This window comes from Fundulus heteroclitus, unplaced genomic scaffold (assembly GCF_011125445.2).
Source record: "Fundulus heteroclitus isolate FHET01 unplaced genomic scaffold, MU-UCD_Fhet_4.1 scaffold_70, whole genome shotgun sequence".
Taxonomy (NCBI): Eukaryota; Metazoa; Chordata; class Actinopteri; order Cyprinodontiformes; family Fundulidae; genus Fundulus; species Fundulus heteroclitus.
In genome coordinates, this window is record NW_023397143.1 from 1,212,051 (window position 1) to 1,229,022 (window position 16,972).

Here is a 16,972-nt window from a genome sequence, read left to right on the forward strand (position 1 = left end):
ACTTTAACAAGTAAAAAAATATCACCAAGGATCATTTATTAAGTCAAAAGTCACTAATTTTCCAGATTAAAATTTCTGAAGTTCGCAGCCATATTTCTAAAATAATCAGGCTTTAAATAACTAATTAAAAAAAAGAAAAGAAAGTGTTGACAGATGGGTGGAGTCTCCCTCATCATATGGGTGACTACTACTGAACTAATGCATGGACAAGTGGACGGACGCACCAGTCCAAGGACAGATGGATGGACAAATTAACAGATGAACGGCACAATGGACAGAGGGATAGGTGGCCGGTTCAATCCGAGGATTTATGGACAAACTAATGAATAAACTATTGGTTTGACAAGCATATCAATCTATTAATGGATAAAAATATGGACAGACAAACCGACACAGAAAGTACTGGATGGAGAGACAAATGGACAGTCTGGCTCATTATTGGATTAATGAGTGGACGAACTAAGAGAGGGACGAGAAATAGGGAACTGGAGAGATGGACACATCATACCATGGATGGATGGTTAAACTAGCAAAGGAGTGAAGGAATCGGTCCATGGCTGGATGGATGGACAGACGGATAAAAGAAATGCAGGACTGACGGATGGAATGAATACACCTATACAATTATTTTATTCTAATACAAAAACTGACTGGAGCTAGTTTTTTTTTTATTTATATACTAATTGCAGGGGGAATAAAGTCCGAAAAAAAGTGTTTGAGTTGAGAAAGCCCTGCAGATTAAGAGCGATTTTATATATATATATATATATATATATATATATATATATATATATATATATATATATATATAGTTAGGGTTGTCACTACCAGACTCATGTGAGAGCACAGATTGAGCAACTCATGTGTTTCATGGTCACCGTTGCTCCCCCGTCTACCAACCTGAGATGGCATTGGTGACAGACATGAGCGGAGAGTGCAGAGCAGGAGTGACTCCCCAAACGGTGTGGTATCCCACGATGCCAGCAAGACCAAAGGTGGTGACCATCTGAGTGAAGGCGGCGTTGGGAGCCGACAAGCCCAGGCCAAGCAGGGTGCCGATACCTGTTTTGGAAAAAGAAGAGTTAGAGCTGCTTGTGAGGCATCATCAAAGCAGGTTAAAGTGAAACTCTGTCTTGAGATCCAAATTAAGTACAATCAGAGTTTTTTTTCCACATTAAACATACGTTGAAATCTTTTTGAGTTCACATGTGGTAAAATTCAGTTGGCTGGAAATGATTTGATATACGATCTCACAGTTAACAGAGCATATCAGAATAGAAACCAAGTAATGAAGTCAAAATAACTGCCTAAAGACCTCAGAGACTGGATTAAGTCAAAGGACAAATGTTGGAAGTGAAGGACGTGTTTGCAGCATCCCAAAAAGCGCTGTGGAGGTTTGGAACCACGAGGATATTGACGCTGCTCATCATCTGGATAGCACCACCTCCACCCTGAAGCATGTTAGTAACAGGGTTATACAATAGAAATGTTTTTCTGTGCCAGAAACAGACTATTCTGCATAAAGGGTAAGACCACAGCATTTAGGTGAAGATAGATAAAAAAACTGCATCAGGGGGAACCTCTGAGATGGCAGTTCATCTTATAAGATGACAAGGAGTGGTTTGTGTCATGCTTATAGTCATAATCAATAAATTAGGATATGCATTTCTAAGAGGCTTGTTTGACAGATTAAAAGGTACCTTTAAAAAAAACTTTAACATGCTGTTCTTTTTTTCTTGGTCTGATGCAATACTGGAATCTTAAATGTGTTTTTAATAGCTGGAGTTGGGGAAAAAAAGTCATAATAGATGGAATGGAAATAAAGGTTTTAAAACATAATCAGTCTGTGTTAATCAATTTCATGTGTTTACCTTAGTGAATTGAGCTACTGAAATAAATTAACTTTTCACTAATATTCAAATTTTATAGAGAATGACTCTATAGACGCTTCCAAAAAGAGCTGAGAGTATAAATACTAAATGTGATTTAGAGTAAATACCAAACGCTATTTGTGAACATGTCATTTATAGTTGTTTTGCTCTTGACAAATTCCTGAAAATATTAAAGAATGTTCTTCACCTTGTTGCTGTGGTGTGCTGTATGTAGACTTTTGAGCAGCATTTTTTTATTTAATACATTTTGAAATAAGATTTGAACCTAAAATGTGAAAAAGTCAAGCCCTGTGAAAAACCTCTGGCTGTTTCTGGATGCACTGTAATTTAAAGATTAGTTAAACACAGATTGCACAAAAAGTGTGTATTTTGTACGGATTGTAATGTAAAACATTTTTGGGTGGCATGCAGTTTCATTTTTAACCAGAATCATATGCCAAAAATATACTAAATTCCCAACTCTCATGTTTTTCAGAGTAAAATTTTAATGTGGGATTGTAGTAAAAAAAACGTATCTAAATTTAACAATGAATATTTCTAAAAGTTCATGTAGAAAGGACGAGATCAAAGTTAAATTTAATCAGGTTGATCAGGACTTTCATAATACCTTTGTATTACAATACTTTCAGAGCTAAAATTGTTGCATCTTTCAGGTCAATCCTCTAAATTAATCTAAAAGCTGCATTTCATTGCTGACTAAAAGCCATTTAACCAAGTGTATGTAGGTTATGGCAGCTGTGTGGTGGCTCTTAGTAGGAAACAACTCCCACATCTAGACAATGTGTGCAGCACATAACTACATGCGGTGCACTTACAGCAAACTCTGTGCAGCGCTATGAGAACCCCTCACCAAAGCTCTACTTCAAACAACTAGCATAAAACTGTTTTTACAACGCACACTTCCTGAGATCAACAGAAAGTGTGCGCGTGAGACGGTGTGTGTGTGCGCGCGCGCACAGACCTTCGAAATGTGCCTGTCACTTCTCGTCTCCTGCACACATTCCAGCAGCGACTTAAAAAGCAGCTTGTTAACCCATCTTTCACCTTTCGGCACACCTCCACCTCCCCTCGGGAGCCGCTGCTAACCATTAACGGGTGATGAAAGAGAAATCTGGACATGTGTAATTTTCTCTAATGAAGAATCAAATTATAGCGCTATGATCAGACTCGCCCAAAGCTACAAACCTCCAGTGTACATGCTGGCTGTGGTGAGTGTGGCCTTGAAGGGGGAGACCTGCGCGGCCTTCTCTGCCTCGATCTGCTGGATGGTCTTGGGTTTAGGAGGAGCAGCGGTGGGAATGTTGTTGGGCTGAGGAGCGGGGAACAAGTTCCTCCCATTCTAGAAACAATGACAAAAAAATAAAGAAATAAAATACTGCATCATGAGACAGATAACAGTTAGAAAACAAACATTTAAACGGATCAAAGCCATCATGTTGCTTTTATGGCTTGGTAATTCATATATTAGAGTTAAATGAGGTCACAGCATTAAATGATGGAAAGAATGGCGTTATTAAAGGACAAATATTTTTAATGGTTATTCATTTGATGTTTAAAATTACATATTATTGCATTCACACATAAAAACATCTGAAGTGTTTTTTTTTTGGAGCTAAATTTAGTTTAAGTCCAACTAAGGGCATGGACTCATCTGTAGCTGTTAAATCTCACTGGGAAAAGTCTTGAAAAGTCTTTGAGTGACACCTAGTGACTAATGAAGGCACCTACAATCTTCTGATTTATTCTGTGCTTTTTTACTAAAATCCACTCACTGGCAAAAAGAGTTCTGCCTCATTCATTTCTCTTTGAAACACAGTAGAGATGTAAACATGTATATACTCGTTCTGAACATACACATGCCTGAAAAATTAAACAGCATTCCCCTGACCAATGATCCCGAATCACCACAATGCCAACTAGAATTTAGAGCTGTAAAACCATCAAACCTGGAGTAACAAGGCAGATTAATCATGCTCTGTAAATGCGGTGAAAAGAAATTGAAGAGCTGGTTTATGGAGGCCAACAGAAATGCCGCTTATAAACGGAATTTGCTGCCAATATAAAAGGAATATTTTCTGCTAAAATGAAATAAAAATAAGCATATCTTTTGTTTGTTTTTTTTCTGTTGCACCACAGATCTAACAAACAGCTACCATGAAACCAAAACACACACCGCAACATATCGATCAGAGAGAGCGCATCACCAAAAAGACACATTTGTGGTTGAGAGCTTATACCTGCATGACAATGGATCCTCGCACAACGTGATCCATGGTCCCGTAATCAAACACGTCCTTGACATCAAAGTAGAAGTTTTCCTTGTCTGGGCTGATTGCCCGCAACAGCTTAGTAATGTTGTTGGAGTACAGAGTGCTGGACTGTGTAGGCAAGCGGCTGGGCAGGTCTGTGTAGCCAATGTGAGTCACCCCCTACAAATAATCATCACATTGAAAAAAGGGGAAATAATTATTTCAAAACCCAAAATAAATCAGATACAAGCACAAATTAAAAAAACAAAACCATGTTTTCTTGCGCCAGATTTTTAGAAACAAATTCCTATTTATTTAAATAAGTGCATAATGAAATTGTATTTTATACTTTCTGATTATTCTGTCGATTTAATGAATCTGGGTTTACGATAACATCCGGTTTTGTTTTCACCATTTAAAATGACATGCACATCCTAAATAAACTGATGATGCGATGACAATTTGCATTATATAAAATAATTATCCGCCCTAGAGTTGAATTTGCTGAATGTTAAAACAATGACAGAAATTTATTTTTGTCACTAAAAAGGTAGTAATTGAAAGGCAGGCATACAAAAATAGACTCATTTTGCACCATTTAAAATGTTGTTTTTTTCCAAAGACTTTCCTCCAGTGGAGCTTAAAGGTGCACTTCTAGTTTTCCAGGTCCTAGCTGAAGCTCTGCTCTGCACTGACCTTGTGTACGGACAGCTCTCCTGGAACCGTGGTCTCAATGTTCCCTCCGGCCTCGGCTGCCATGTCCACCACCACTGAACCATCCTTCATGCTCTCTATCATTGGTTTGGTGATGAGAATTGGTGCCCGCCTACCTGCAGTATTACAATTTCAAGAAAAAAAAAAACAATTGCTTTAAAAAGGTGTTAAATCTATTCAATATAAAAAAAAGCATAAGACATCTAAGGCTGATGTGAATCTTTTGATCATGTTAACTATATGAAGTATTTCCCTCACATAAGTATGACACCCATGGTATTCCCAATAGATAAAAAAAAATAAAAATAAAAAATTATAAACTTGATTTAAAGGAGTGACCATGAGCAATGTACCCTTCACTGCTTAAGTAGTCAGCATATACTCATGTGTATTATGTTTTATGCTATTGAGCGTACCGGGGATGAGAGCCGTGCTGATGACAATGTCAACTTCCTGACACTGTTTGGCGAACAGCTTCATCTCTGCCTCTATGAACTCCTTCGACATTTCCTTGGCGTAACCTCCCTGGCCTTCTCCCGACTCCTTTATGTCCACCTCCAGCGGCTCTGCGCCGAGAGATTTAAACTGCTCCAAAGCTGCAGCCCTGGAAGAGAGAGGAGAGGAGCTTAAAGAAGGGGAAATAACCGCTGGACAGAAATGAATGAGAGCTGATCATGAAATACATGCTGCAGGTAAGGGAAAAAAATATTAGGAGGTCCAGTAGTGATCGGCTAACACATTAAGACGACATAGTGCACTCTAGTATTAAAGGGGCAACGCTTCAGATATGAGAATAAAAAACAAAACAAAAAAAGAGATTTAGAACTACTGACCTGGTATCAAATCCGCGGACGATGGCTCCCATGGCCCGGGCGGTACCAGCAGCTGCCAGACCTGCCACACCTCCTCCGATAATCAGCACCTATTCCCAGACACGGACACAGAAACGGCCGGGACTGAGCAACGCAGGGCTGCAGCATAGCCGCGCAGCTACAGTCAAAGCTGCCAGTTGCAGCTTTGACTGCAAACATCAAGGACGACTTCAACTAAATAGATGGACGACAGCACAAACATGCATATTGACACAACTCTTACCTTTGCAGGGGGCACTTTACCAGCGGCTGTGATTTGTCCGGTGAAGAAACGTCCAAAGCTGTTAGCCGCCAACACGACTGCCTTGTACCTGGAAAGACAAAAAAGAAGGGACAATGTAGAAGCACAAGTATAAGGTAGAAAGCTGACTGAAAAACATTCAAAAAGGTATGCAACTTTGCGTTAAATATGACAGCAATACCATATTTATTTATTTTTTTCATAGTCTGAGAAAAGAGGGGACTGTGCTTTTTCTGTAGCTGCATTTTACTTTCTTTAATTTTATTACTAATTTTATATACCATTTATGATTGATCATTTGTATTTTATGATTATATGTAGCACTTTGGTCCTGTGGGCGTTTAAAGTGTATGGTATTGGTATAGTCTGGCTAATCCTGTGATTAAATTCAGGTGTGACGTATATCAAATATATAACATGTTGGAAGGTGCTAATTCAAACTAACCCACATAAACCACAGAGTAAACATTACCGTCTATAGCTGCCAGGGGGCGCTCTAGGCTTGTGAAAACCACTGGCTGCTCATGTACCACTTAAAAATGTATTGAAACATAATTTCTAGACAACAAAGACTGGACACATTTTGTTTCAGTATGCATTCACGCAGTGGAGCGTTGTGTGGGGCAGCTCAAAAGGGGATCCCAGACACGGACAGAACCTCATTATTGGCTGGCTGTGAAGATAATAACAGCTAGCATTAGCTTATGTTGTCCGTAGTTTACAACTTCCCTGATGTACATTCAAGAGCTTTACTGACCTCTTTGTGTTGCTCTCAAACATCCGTGTCGTACTGTTAGCTTAGCATGTAGCACTGTTACGCTCACGCTCTAATTTCTAAGTAATTTGACAACTTTCAGCATTAGGGCCCGTTACGCTGAAATGTGCTGCTGACAGCTTTCCCAGTTCGAGTTGCTGGCTTGTTATGCTAATTTATCCCATTCACCCTCACATGCATCTTCAGACCTCTCAACTTTTATCAAAAGTTAAGAGTGAGATTATGCTAATGTGGGGGCGGGGCTGGTTTGGGGCGGGGCTAACCAGACCCTGGAAGAGCCGGTGGAGTCAACTTCATCTCATTTTTATCCCACCAGACAATGAAGTAGACATGTATTACTTGTGTTAAAAAGAGAAAGAGACGTATTAATACTTTATTGTTAAGTTAATGGATTAAAACATAAAAAATACACAATTGTTCAAATAATACTGAATCAAATTAAGTAGTTTTAAGTTATTGACCGAATTATTATACTGATACACATTCATCTATGGGATTGTTTATCATTGTAAATCTATAACCTGATTGGTGAATCAGGCTGAGTTTCATCAAGTCTTTATGGTCAACATTTTCCCCTCAGCAGCAACACTGAAGCACACAGAGGTTCCCTCTGCGTCTTTACGCACGATCCAGCTGCTGATGTCTCCCTCCTTTCAGCTCAATGCACTTCTAGACTGTTACAGTTTATAACATTCTCATCACCTTTCACAGCGACAGGTTTTTCAGTCAGTCGCCGCGCTGATCAGAATCTCTATTGCTCTCGTCAGTGCGCCCAGAGCGCACTGACGCCCAGAAAGCACCTGCTCCGAGGGAAAGGAGGGGGGAGAGGAGCAAGCGTGGAGGCACAGAAATACGGTGCATGTAGTTAAAAAATGCAGAATTAATAAAAACGAAACTTATAAACAGACCAAGTGGCGTTTTAAACTGCATCTGGTTAGCAGAACTGTTTTATGATCAGCGTGCAGCCATGACTGGTTCTGAATGAACCGTCATCTGGCAGCAGCTCTCCCCCCCCCCTCCTGTGTACGCGGTACAGGACCTTACCGGCTCACTTTCACCACTGTTAAGACTAAAATTATTCATAACTCTGATCACTCTTCCTGCTGCTCTGTTAAAAAGAACTGCAGCAGGAATTACTGATGGCCACAAGCTGTGAAAGAAGCCGAAACATCTCAGCAGAAGGCGGAGTTTTGTCGTCCGCAGCCCAGATGGGCTTTGTGATTTTTATGCGTGAGAAATTTCATGTTTGCGTGTGAGCGTGTGAAGTCAGTGAAATGCGTGTGTCACATGGTCAATGCGTGAGAGTTGAGAGCCCTGTGTATGTTCCATGTTATTTAACGTGCTGTGGATGCAACGGTTTAATTTAATAAATTGTATTACCAGATTAAATGTCAGTTTTTAATTCTATCATTTTGTGAAATAAATTTCTAAATAAATGCAACTTATAGTCCAGGGCAACTTCTATATGTTTTTTTTTCCTTTTTATGACACAATTTTTGACTGATGAGACTTATATTCCAGAGCGATTTATAGTCTGAAAAATATACAAATATTATAATTTGGAAATAAACTATAAAAAAAGCAGGTTTTTACAAAAGTTCTTAAAATTTTTCACTTTGATGCTGATCTTTTAACATCGGGCTGTTTAGCTTGTAAACCACTTTGTGTGAGACCCAGTTGGGACACACGATGGGGTGTGCGGCTAAAAAAGTTTGGGAACCGCTGTCTTAGACACAGAAATTAGATTAGATTAGATTCAACTTTATTGTCATTACACAGGTACAGGTACAAGGTAACGAAATTCAGTTTAAACAGAAGTGCAATAGCAGCAAGTGCAGGATAAACAATGGTTCCATAAGTACAGGAGAGGGGTTTTTACTGAATAAATATAGAGATGTATACTATTATAGACAGAATTTTACTGATAGATTTGTCCTATGAGTATAATATATAGATAACTAGCATTGTGAACTAAATTTACAGCTAATATCCAGCTGTAAATGTGTCTAGAAATGGAATAGGAACTAAGTTGTTGTTGTTTTTTTTTAAATGAGAATCTAATTACAGGACAGGAATGATTATGTACCTACCCTGCAATGTTTGCCATGGAGCTCAGTGCATCGAAACCCTGGGCGATGGTGACTCTGGGCACCTGGTCCATTGCCAGGACTGTGGCCTTTTTCTGAGACAGCATGTCCATCAGTTCAGGGTTCTGAGCTGGGTAGATGAAGCTGACTAAAGTCGACGCGTCCTTCATCAAATCCACCTCGTGAACGCCCAAAGCAGGGTTAAATGTGGGGGCGCGCACCTGAAATCAGACACATCCAGTTCACATAAGTACAAATGTCTGATATTACCACTCTACACATGGAATACTGAGATCAGATCATTGGAATGAGTTCTTGTTCATTTTTCCTCTATATATCTTTTGGCCAGCATTCAGGGGTTAAGTCAACACTTTGCAGTAAGAGCAACTTAAAAATACATAATGCAACTTGCGGTTGCAGCAGTCTGTATAGAATAGTCTAACATAATGAAAATATGTTCCTTTAAGTCTATAAATGTAGGAAACCTGAAGTTTAAAAGGAAATACTGACTGTAGAAGATTTCACTCTGAAGAAAATTTATATTTTTAAGAAATTCCTTTCACTGCTTCGCCTTCTTTATTTGCTCTGCCATCAGTTACAGCCTACCTTCACCAGCAGGTCAGACGCCAGCACATCTTTCACGTCTTTAATTGCTGCTCCGGCTTGAGTGTACTGCTCATCAGGAAACTTGGAGGTCTCTCCAGCTCCAGACTCCACAACGACGTTGAAGCCCTGTTTGATGAGCGCCTGGACGCCAGCTGGAGACAGGGCCACACGTCGCTCGTTCTGGAAAACCTCTTTGGGAACGCCGACGGTGAGTTGCTTGTATGGGATTCCTGGAGAGGCAAAATTTTAAATAAGATCCACCTGTTAATTTATTCACATTTTATGATTACTTGATATTAAACTGGACACGAATAAACAACAACCTATAAAAATCAATGTGATGAGAGCAGGCCATGGCTGTATAACACACAGGGTAGCAAATTTTAAGAAGTATTTTTTAAAACCTGCCATTCAAAGTAAACAAACTCACCAAACAGGGTCATTGGAACAGCAAACTGGCTTAAATCGGAGGCAATTTCTTTTCTTTATCCGTATTATTTTCTACATTGTAGATAAATAGTAACATCTAGGGCTGTTAAAATATATATATATTTTCCAATTCAGAATCAGTTATCATATAAACTCCTAAAGATTGATTCATATAACCAAAGATTGATTTAAAGAAATGCATTTTCCACTGTGAACTTAAATCTGTGAGTCTGTATTTCCGTCTCACACTCCACTCCTGGAGGTGAAATTTCAATGTCATATTTTTAATAATGTACCAGGTTAGTGTCCAAATAGCAGCTGTAGATGTCTCTAGCATTTAGGGAGAGGGTTTGGTCCTTACAGCTGCCATTAACTACCATTGCTTTGTTAATTTGCTGTTGAATGTTAATATTATACTAGTATCAAGATGTTGTACAACTACACAATCGTGTAATTCAGGTAATAGCTAAAAACTTGTTTTTAATACCAGCAATCCAATTTGAGAGCGGACCGAATCAAAAGGAATTGATTCGAAATCTTGAGAATCTGAATCGTTTCTTGAAATTTGAATCGATACCCAGCGCTAGTGACAACAAAACTATGAAGCAGAAGAGAATAGAACTATGTGGCAAGCAAAAAAAGTGTAAAATAACTCAAAATATCATTTATATTATCATAGTAGCAATAACGACAAACCCGCCAGCACAGGTGGTGGATGCAGACACCGTTTTTGAAATCTAACAAATTCAAATTTCTGTTTGTTAAAACATTTGTCTACAATGATTTATAAACCCCTTTTCAAAATAATAGTAAGAAAAAGGCTATTTTGTTTGTTTCATGCAGGTATTGCATGTTTAGTTTATTGTTGTGCAGGTAAACATTAAGGATTTTATAATATTATTTTTGCATTTTTTGCTTTAAAACCAAAATCTAATTTGTCTGACCCACAAGCATGTGGTCCCAAAAAGTTTTGACACCACTGCTACACACCTCAGGGAAATGATTGTTTTAATTATTTAACTTTGTTGGCCAACTCCAGTATTTCTTTAAGATGCTTCCTCTTTTGAAACAGAAATCTTAACAAAAACTGTCATAATACATTCTATATATTGCAGAAATTCAATGAAAACTAACATTATTCAAGAAAAGCTGTATTTTGTTGTAAACTTGAATATTAAAGACTTTGAAAGCAGAAAATGATGCGCTGCCCTGAACAGCAATATAAGGGCTTAGTTACCAGGGTACAACATAATGCTGTTTTGTTTGTATTGTATACAGTGAAGCCCAAAACTATTCATACCCCTAACAGATTTAGGTTTAAAAGTAATACATTTTACAAATATTTTGACTGAACAGTACTATTGTTTTGGCATAAACAAGCCAGAGTCCAAACTTGAATTTGACAGAGAATCAGTTGAGGACGGCAAGAAGACCTGCAGCTCATCACCAAAGACAAATCATCAAAATACCAGAGAAAACATGCAAGCAACTATAAACAGGGTTGGACTTCAGTAAGGCCAACAAAGATTTTTTTTTTCCATTGATTACTCAGAAAAGTATTAATAACTTTAAATTTGTCATTTTCTAATGAAATAGCATTGTTTTTTCCCCCCAAAGAATTGACACCCCTTTTACATTAAACTATCTTGTGATAGTACGGGTGGACAATGACTCAATATCAATATATCGCGATATAACTATTCAATAAAAGTGATATGACATTTCCAATATTTCAATATACGTTACAGTCTAAGATTACAGCCTTTGTCACTGACTGACATTCTGGGTATTATGTAGTTTAAAGTGTTTTATTTTTTAAAGCAAATATTTCTAAAACGTTATAATGGAGTAGTTTTATAAACACGACAAAATAATTGTCCTAAGTTTGTACAGGCATCTGTTGTGGGCATTCCTGGCAGTCTTTCTGAGACTTTTATTTTGTTTATATCGATATTGTAATTATATCGTATGGACAGAAATTAAGAAATATATTGTGATATAAGTTTTGGCCATATCGTCCAGCTATATGTAATTGATGCCTGTCTCATTTTATATTAGAAACAAACTACTTAGTTGATTGGAAATTATTTTCTATTTAAATATTCTGAAGGTGTATGAATAATTTTGGGCTTAACAATACATTGAAACTAAATGGGACTTTAAATGGAATAAAAAGACAGCGAAATAGAACAAAGCAAACTGAAAGTGGTCTGAGAAGAATACCATCTATGAATCGTCTGGTGTTCAAGCAGCCAGCAGGTCACATGCCGCCTTAGCTGCAATGGAAAATTCCACCTCACAACTTTTTTCCCCCTCGTCTTTCTCTTCACATAAACACAAGTGTGATATGTTTCTCTTTCCTTCCTCTTTCTTCTGTGATGACCCATCTCAACAAGCCAAATACTTAAAGGGATTTTAAATGTCTACAAATCTACATGTCTGCGGTACAATTACGCTGTATTTATCCCCGTCTACATAAGGCCGTGGAGGTCACAGCTAGGTCATATCAACACGCGCAGTGTGTCCCTACTCTTCGAAGCCTTGTTTGTAGTTGTGTGTTCAGCACAGAAGTTGCCAGCTGTTACTGGAGCTGTCTGAACTGTAGGAACGTCAAACCTCGGTCACTGTGAACCAGGAGGAAAAAGCGAGCGCACGCAGACGCTAAGCTCCTGAAGCCAGCCAGTACTGGTTCGTAGGCTCTAAACACTTCCCGGACGGTTGAGATTAATGGTGGCAGTATCCTCAAAGTCATATTGAAGCTCAAGGACAATAGAGGTACCACTTCCTACAGCACTTAAAAGAAAATCCCATGTAATGTGATTGAAAACTGTTTGGTTTTATTTATATCTCTATATTGCCAAAACAAATTATTTTTAAACAGCTATTTACAGATAACCGTGCAACAGAGAACAATGGACAGGTAGAATTCTATTGTAGATTTATTTTCCAAATTAAATTGTCTATATCACTTAACTGGACACAACATTGAGGTTTTATTCCAAATAGCAGTAAAATGTCGACACTGTTAAAGCTGTGCTGCTGAAATGCGGACTCATGAGAAAGTCCACATACACTGCAGGTGGTGTTACTTTCAGGTAGGTGGGTTAACTCTATATATACATAGCGCCATGCTAATGTATGCACACCCACATTTTGTCACATTAAACCACAATATTTGATGTGTGCATAACTGTTAAGAGAGTGGACAATGGAAGACGCTACTGTCCACTTACTATTACTATTACAAGGATACAAGAATTTCTCAATTTTTACTAATACAATTTGTCTGTCTCAGATCTTTTGCAGCCTCTGTACTTCATCCATCGACCCCGTCCATCTTGGCCATCTCTGCTAAAGAAAGGTAATCCCACAGCATGATGCTGCCACCACCATGTCTCAATGTGAGGATGGTGTACATGGCTTAAGGCACACTGTGGTTGCTTTATGTATTCTGTAAAGGGCATTTTCATACTGAGATGGAGCTGACAGGAGTGGACTCTTATTTCCTAAGCTAAGAGGCATTTCTTCACTTTAAGCTGAATTGTTAAGGGTGCTTTGTGAGAAACTATGTTAAGCAAAGGCACCTAAAAGTAGTACAATCAAGAAGCAACAACTTCATCTTGTTTATGAGGACTAATAATGCATGCATAATATTTTTGGTCAACTATTTACTGTTTTGTGTTATGACAAACTAGCCAAAGGTTTGATACAGATGTATGTGCTCAGTTTGCAGAATATATCTGATAGTCATCTTTTCTCCAGGAGAGAATGTCAACATTACAACTGCATGCTTTTAGTGCAAACTCTACAAATCCCCATACTGGCTGTTGCAATTCCACGGCAGCAAAGACGACATGACCTCTGCAGAGTCTTTACTGAAGAATTACATCATCAGCCTGTTGCTTTCCAACTGAAAAACGCTGTCATTTCTAAAGCAGAAACTATCCTGTTTTTGCACCCACCGTGGCATTTGATTGTTTTGAGAATAAACTGCGTCTTACCTGGGCCTGCACTCCGCCACAGAGCTTGATGGGTTCTAAAAAACCGCACACATGTTAACTTGACGGCAGGGCTGGTCTGCACCTTCACGGACGAGACGCCCCCGAGCACTGGGGCTGAGCAGCTGGACACCACGACGCGCAGGAGGCTCGCCATGGTGCACGCAAGCCTGACAATCGCACTGCAGCGGGGAGCTCAACGGGACTGACAGCAGCCGTCCTGGGGAGGAGACACGTGGGACGAGTGCCAGCAGAAGAGGGGGGGGTGGAGGGGGGGGAGTAGAGGTTGGGAAAGAATGAACCCAAGAAGAAAAATAAACACGTCAATATGTTTTCTAACACCATCAGCTGACTTTAAACGTAAAAATGTTTAGCCCTGTAGAAAAAAAAAAAGCACGCACTGACATGTGACCTTTAATTAGCAAACATGTCCCGTAAAACTTCGGGGAAGGAGGGGAAAAAAAATGGATTTCTTTTAAAGTCATGGGGATTTGCAAAAAATCACAACCAACCATTTACTTCATCTGAAGCCCACTGACCAATGCTAACGGAGTAGACAGCATGTGAGACGGCCTGTTTGCTCTACGCAGAGATAATGAGACAGCCCAAACTGGAGCTGGTGACTGGTTTAGTAAGGTTTAATCTAGAACTGACTGGTTGGCTGGCAATAAACGTCTCTCTCTGCCACTCTTTGACCTCAATAAAGAAGACAGCGCAGTGTACAAGCTAAACACACACAACACAGAATGCGGGCAGGGAAGTCAGAGTAAAACGAACAAACAAACTACAACCAGTGCCAGCAGAAAATGACAAGTTTATTCTAACTATTGATTAAGTTTAATCAATACAGCTTTGCCTCTAATCTTTGGAAACCTGCCTTTAGTGACTTCTTTTGCAGTGATTTACTTTTGTGATTTGACATTTTTTTCTAATGAGATGCATATATCAGGCTTTTTCTTACAATCATCACTCTCTACCTTTACTGGGGTTTAAACTGATTCAGATTTTTACCAGTTCTGATGTTTTCATTTTAAGGATTACAACAAATCAGAAATAAATAAATAAAAAATTACCAACTGAATATTAATGAATTAAAAAATTATCTTTTTTATGCTTGGGGCATTTGTTCCTAATCCCTTACTTGTTAGTTAAACTTAACAGGGCATCTGGTTGCATGCTAGTGGCTAATAGTAATAGTTTTTTCTTCTTCTTTTGATGCACATAAAAACTAGAGGGGGGTCAGATTTCCCAGTATTTCACCTATTGAGCACTGATCAATGATAAGTGCATCACTGTCTAATTACGCATTGATAATTGGCCCACCATAAATTTCAAAATGTAAATTGTAACATATGTTTCTTTATAATAAAGAAAAACAGTTTGGAATACCAGTCAATTTAACTCATCAGGGTTTAAATATAACAGATTTCACTATTTTGCAAACACTTGCTGAATAATAGGCTCTGTTTACAGAGCTCGTGGCTAACAGCTGCCCGTTAACCTTTAATTCCAATCAAGCTAACAACAACAGTGACACGCATTCAATGAATGGTAACGTCGTGGTTTTATACCCGTGTCGTTCACAGGACCTAAGCGAGTTTAATGTGTCTTAGTCAGCACATGTCCCACTAGGGCTCCCCTGTGAGGCAGAGCGCCACACATCCATGCTGACTCCACTGCTTTCTTTTTGTCCCCCTTCTCTTTCTCTCTGCAGAACAGAGGAGCTAACGCGAGCTAGCTAACCGGCTGGTGCGCTGAGTGGCGTAGAAAACAAAACAAACACTGTCTCATAATTGTGGGCGAGGTGTGAGTCAATACGAGACCTCTGCGCACTCAAAAGAGGCCGGAACGAAACAAGTGCACAGTGAAAAGTGAGACTAGTGAGGTTAATGACGAATACCTTCACTGACCTTTGCAGACAGTTCGGGCTCTGTGCAGCACGGCCGACTTCCCGTCGACCCGGAAGGAGTCCGCTAAACGGCGGCAGCAGCGAAGCCGTGTTGGCATTGTGGTCGGTGACGAATCACAGAAAGATGGAAAAAATAATAATAATAATACTACACCCTGTCGTATCTTGGGAATTCCTCTTCGACTTAATGTACATAACAATTTAATAATTATTAGTGTGATTAATTTATCTAATGAGGCTTAAATCTAGTTGGAAAAAAAAACTTTTTCTGAAGCATGATACAAACATACACATATATAAGTAATTATAAAGAAACTCCCCGCTGAATGCATTAATCAAACATAATCGAATCCATCCATTTCAAATAATACAGGTCGCTTAAAAATTAATTCCGTATACTTCCACTGTGTGTCGCTCTCTTACAGTTACAAACTGTGTAGGACCCATTTCTGAGCCTGCCCTATTTCTATGAGTTGTTTAAGGAAGTAAAGGACATTTTTTTAATCACATGAGAAGATGGAACAATCACAATCGACTTTGCTTATTTCAGGGGTGTTTAAAGTGTGGGAACAATTTAGGCCACCAGCACGGATGGTTGATGGGGGCTTTTCATTTTTTATTAGGGCAAAAATTATTACAGACAAGTGAAAATGTTTTTTCTATTGAAAGTTTTTACCATTTCAAAACTGTGATGCACCAAAATCTGTTTTTATATTGTTTATATTTTCTATTCATATATTAACAACTAAAGTTGTTGAAATCATGCAAGCATTTTCAAAGAAAGATGGACCCAAATCCGTTTTTAATTGCTGAGAATAGGCACTTTTATTTATTTATTTATTTTATTTTATTTTTACAGTCAAGCACAAAAAACTTTGCTAACAGGATGACCATCTGGCAATATAGAAAATCCTCCTTGCAGATTACTTAAATTTTTGCTTTTTTTTCCCCACACTTAAAAGTTCCAGATCATTCAACATTTTCTATATAAGTCAAAAATAACATGAGTAAATATGAACAACAATTTTCAACTGACAGTTTAATTTAAAGTTAAGCAGGGGAAAAAGGCATTCAAAATGGTCTGTCCCAATGTAAAAAATACCCCTAGACTTGATGACTAATTGTCATACTTGGCGCCAAAAACTACCATTTCCATCTGAAAAAAGCATTTCCAGAACTTGGCAATGAATCTTTTTCTCA

General features: G+C 38.6%; 1 protein-coding gene across 3 annotated transcripts in view; it reads right to left on the bottom strand.

Moving 5' to 3' along the window:
• nnt (nicotinamide nucleotide transhydrogenase) overlaps window positions 1-15,848 on the bottom strand; it is a 38,402-nt gene extending 22,554 nt beyond the window's left edge. Inside the window, exons 1-11 of one of the 3 annotated variants that reach the window (XM_036133929.1) lie at window positions 15,774-15,848; window positions 13,867-14,083; window positions 9,437-9,666; window positions 8,834-9,051; window positions 5,951-6,038; window positions 5,689-5,777; window positions 5,272-5,459; window positions 4,838-4,971; window positions 4,130-4,321; window positions 3,078-3,231; window positions 901-1,062 (exon numbers count right to left, since the gene is read on the bottom strand). In XM_036133929.1, coding sequence (XP_035989822.1) covers window positions 901-1,062; window positions 3,078-3,231; window positions 4,130-4,321; window positions 4,838-4,971; window positions 5,272-5,459; window positions 5,689-5,777; window positions 5,951-6,038; window positions 8,834-9,051; window positions 9,437-9,666; window positions 13,867-14,020 — 1,609 coding nt within the window. In that variant the 5' untranslated portion in view covers window positions 14,021-14,083; window positions 15,774-15,848. Of the gene's footprint in view, window positions 1-900; window positions 1,063-3,077; window positions 3,232-4,129; window positions 4,322-4,837; window positions 4,972-5,271; window positions 5,460-5,688; window positions 5,778-5,950; window positions 6,039-8,833; window positions 9,052-9,436; window positions 9,667-13,866; window positions 14,084-15,763 lie in introns of those variants that run through there. The other 2 variants (XM_036133930.1, XM_021323504.2) reach the window with 2 other exon arrangements.
• Between the last annotated feature and the right edge of the window lie 1,124 nt (window positions 15,849-16,972).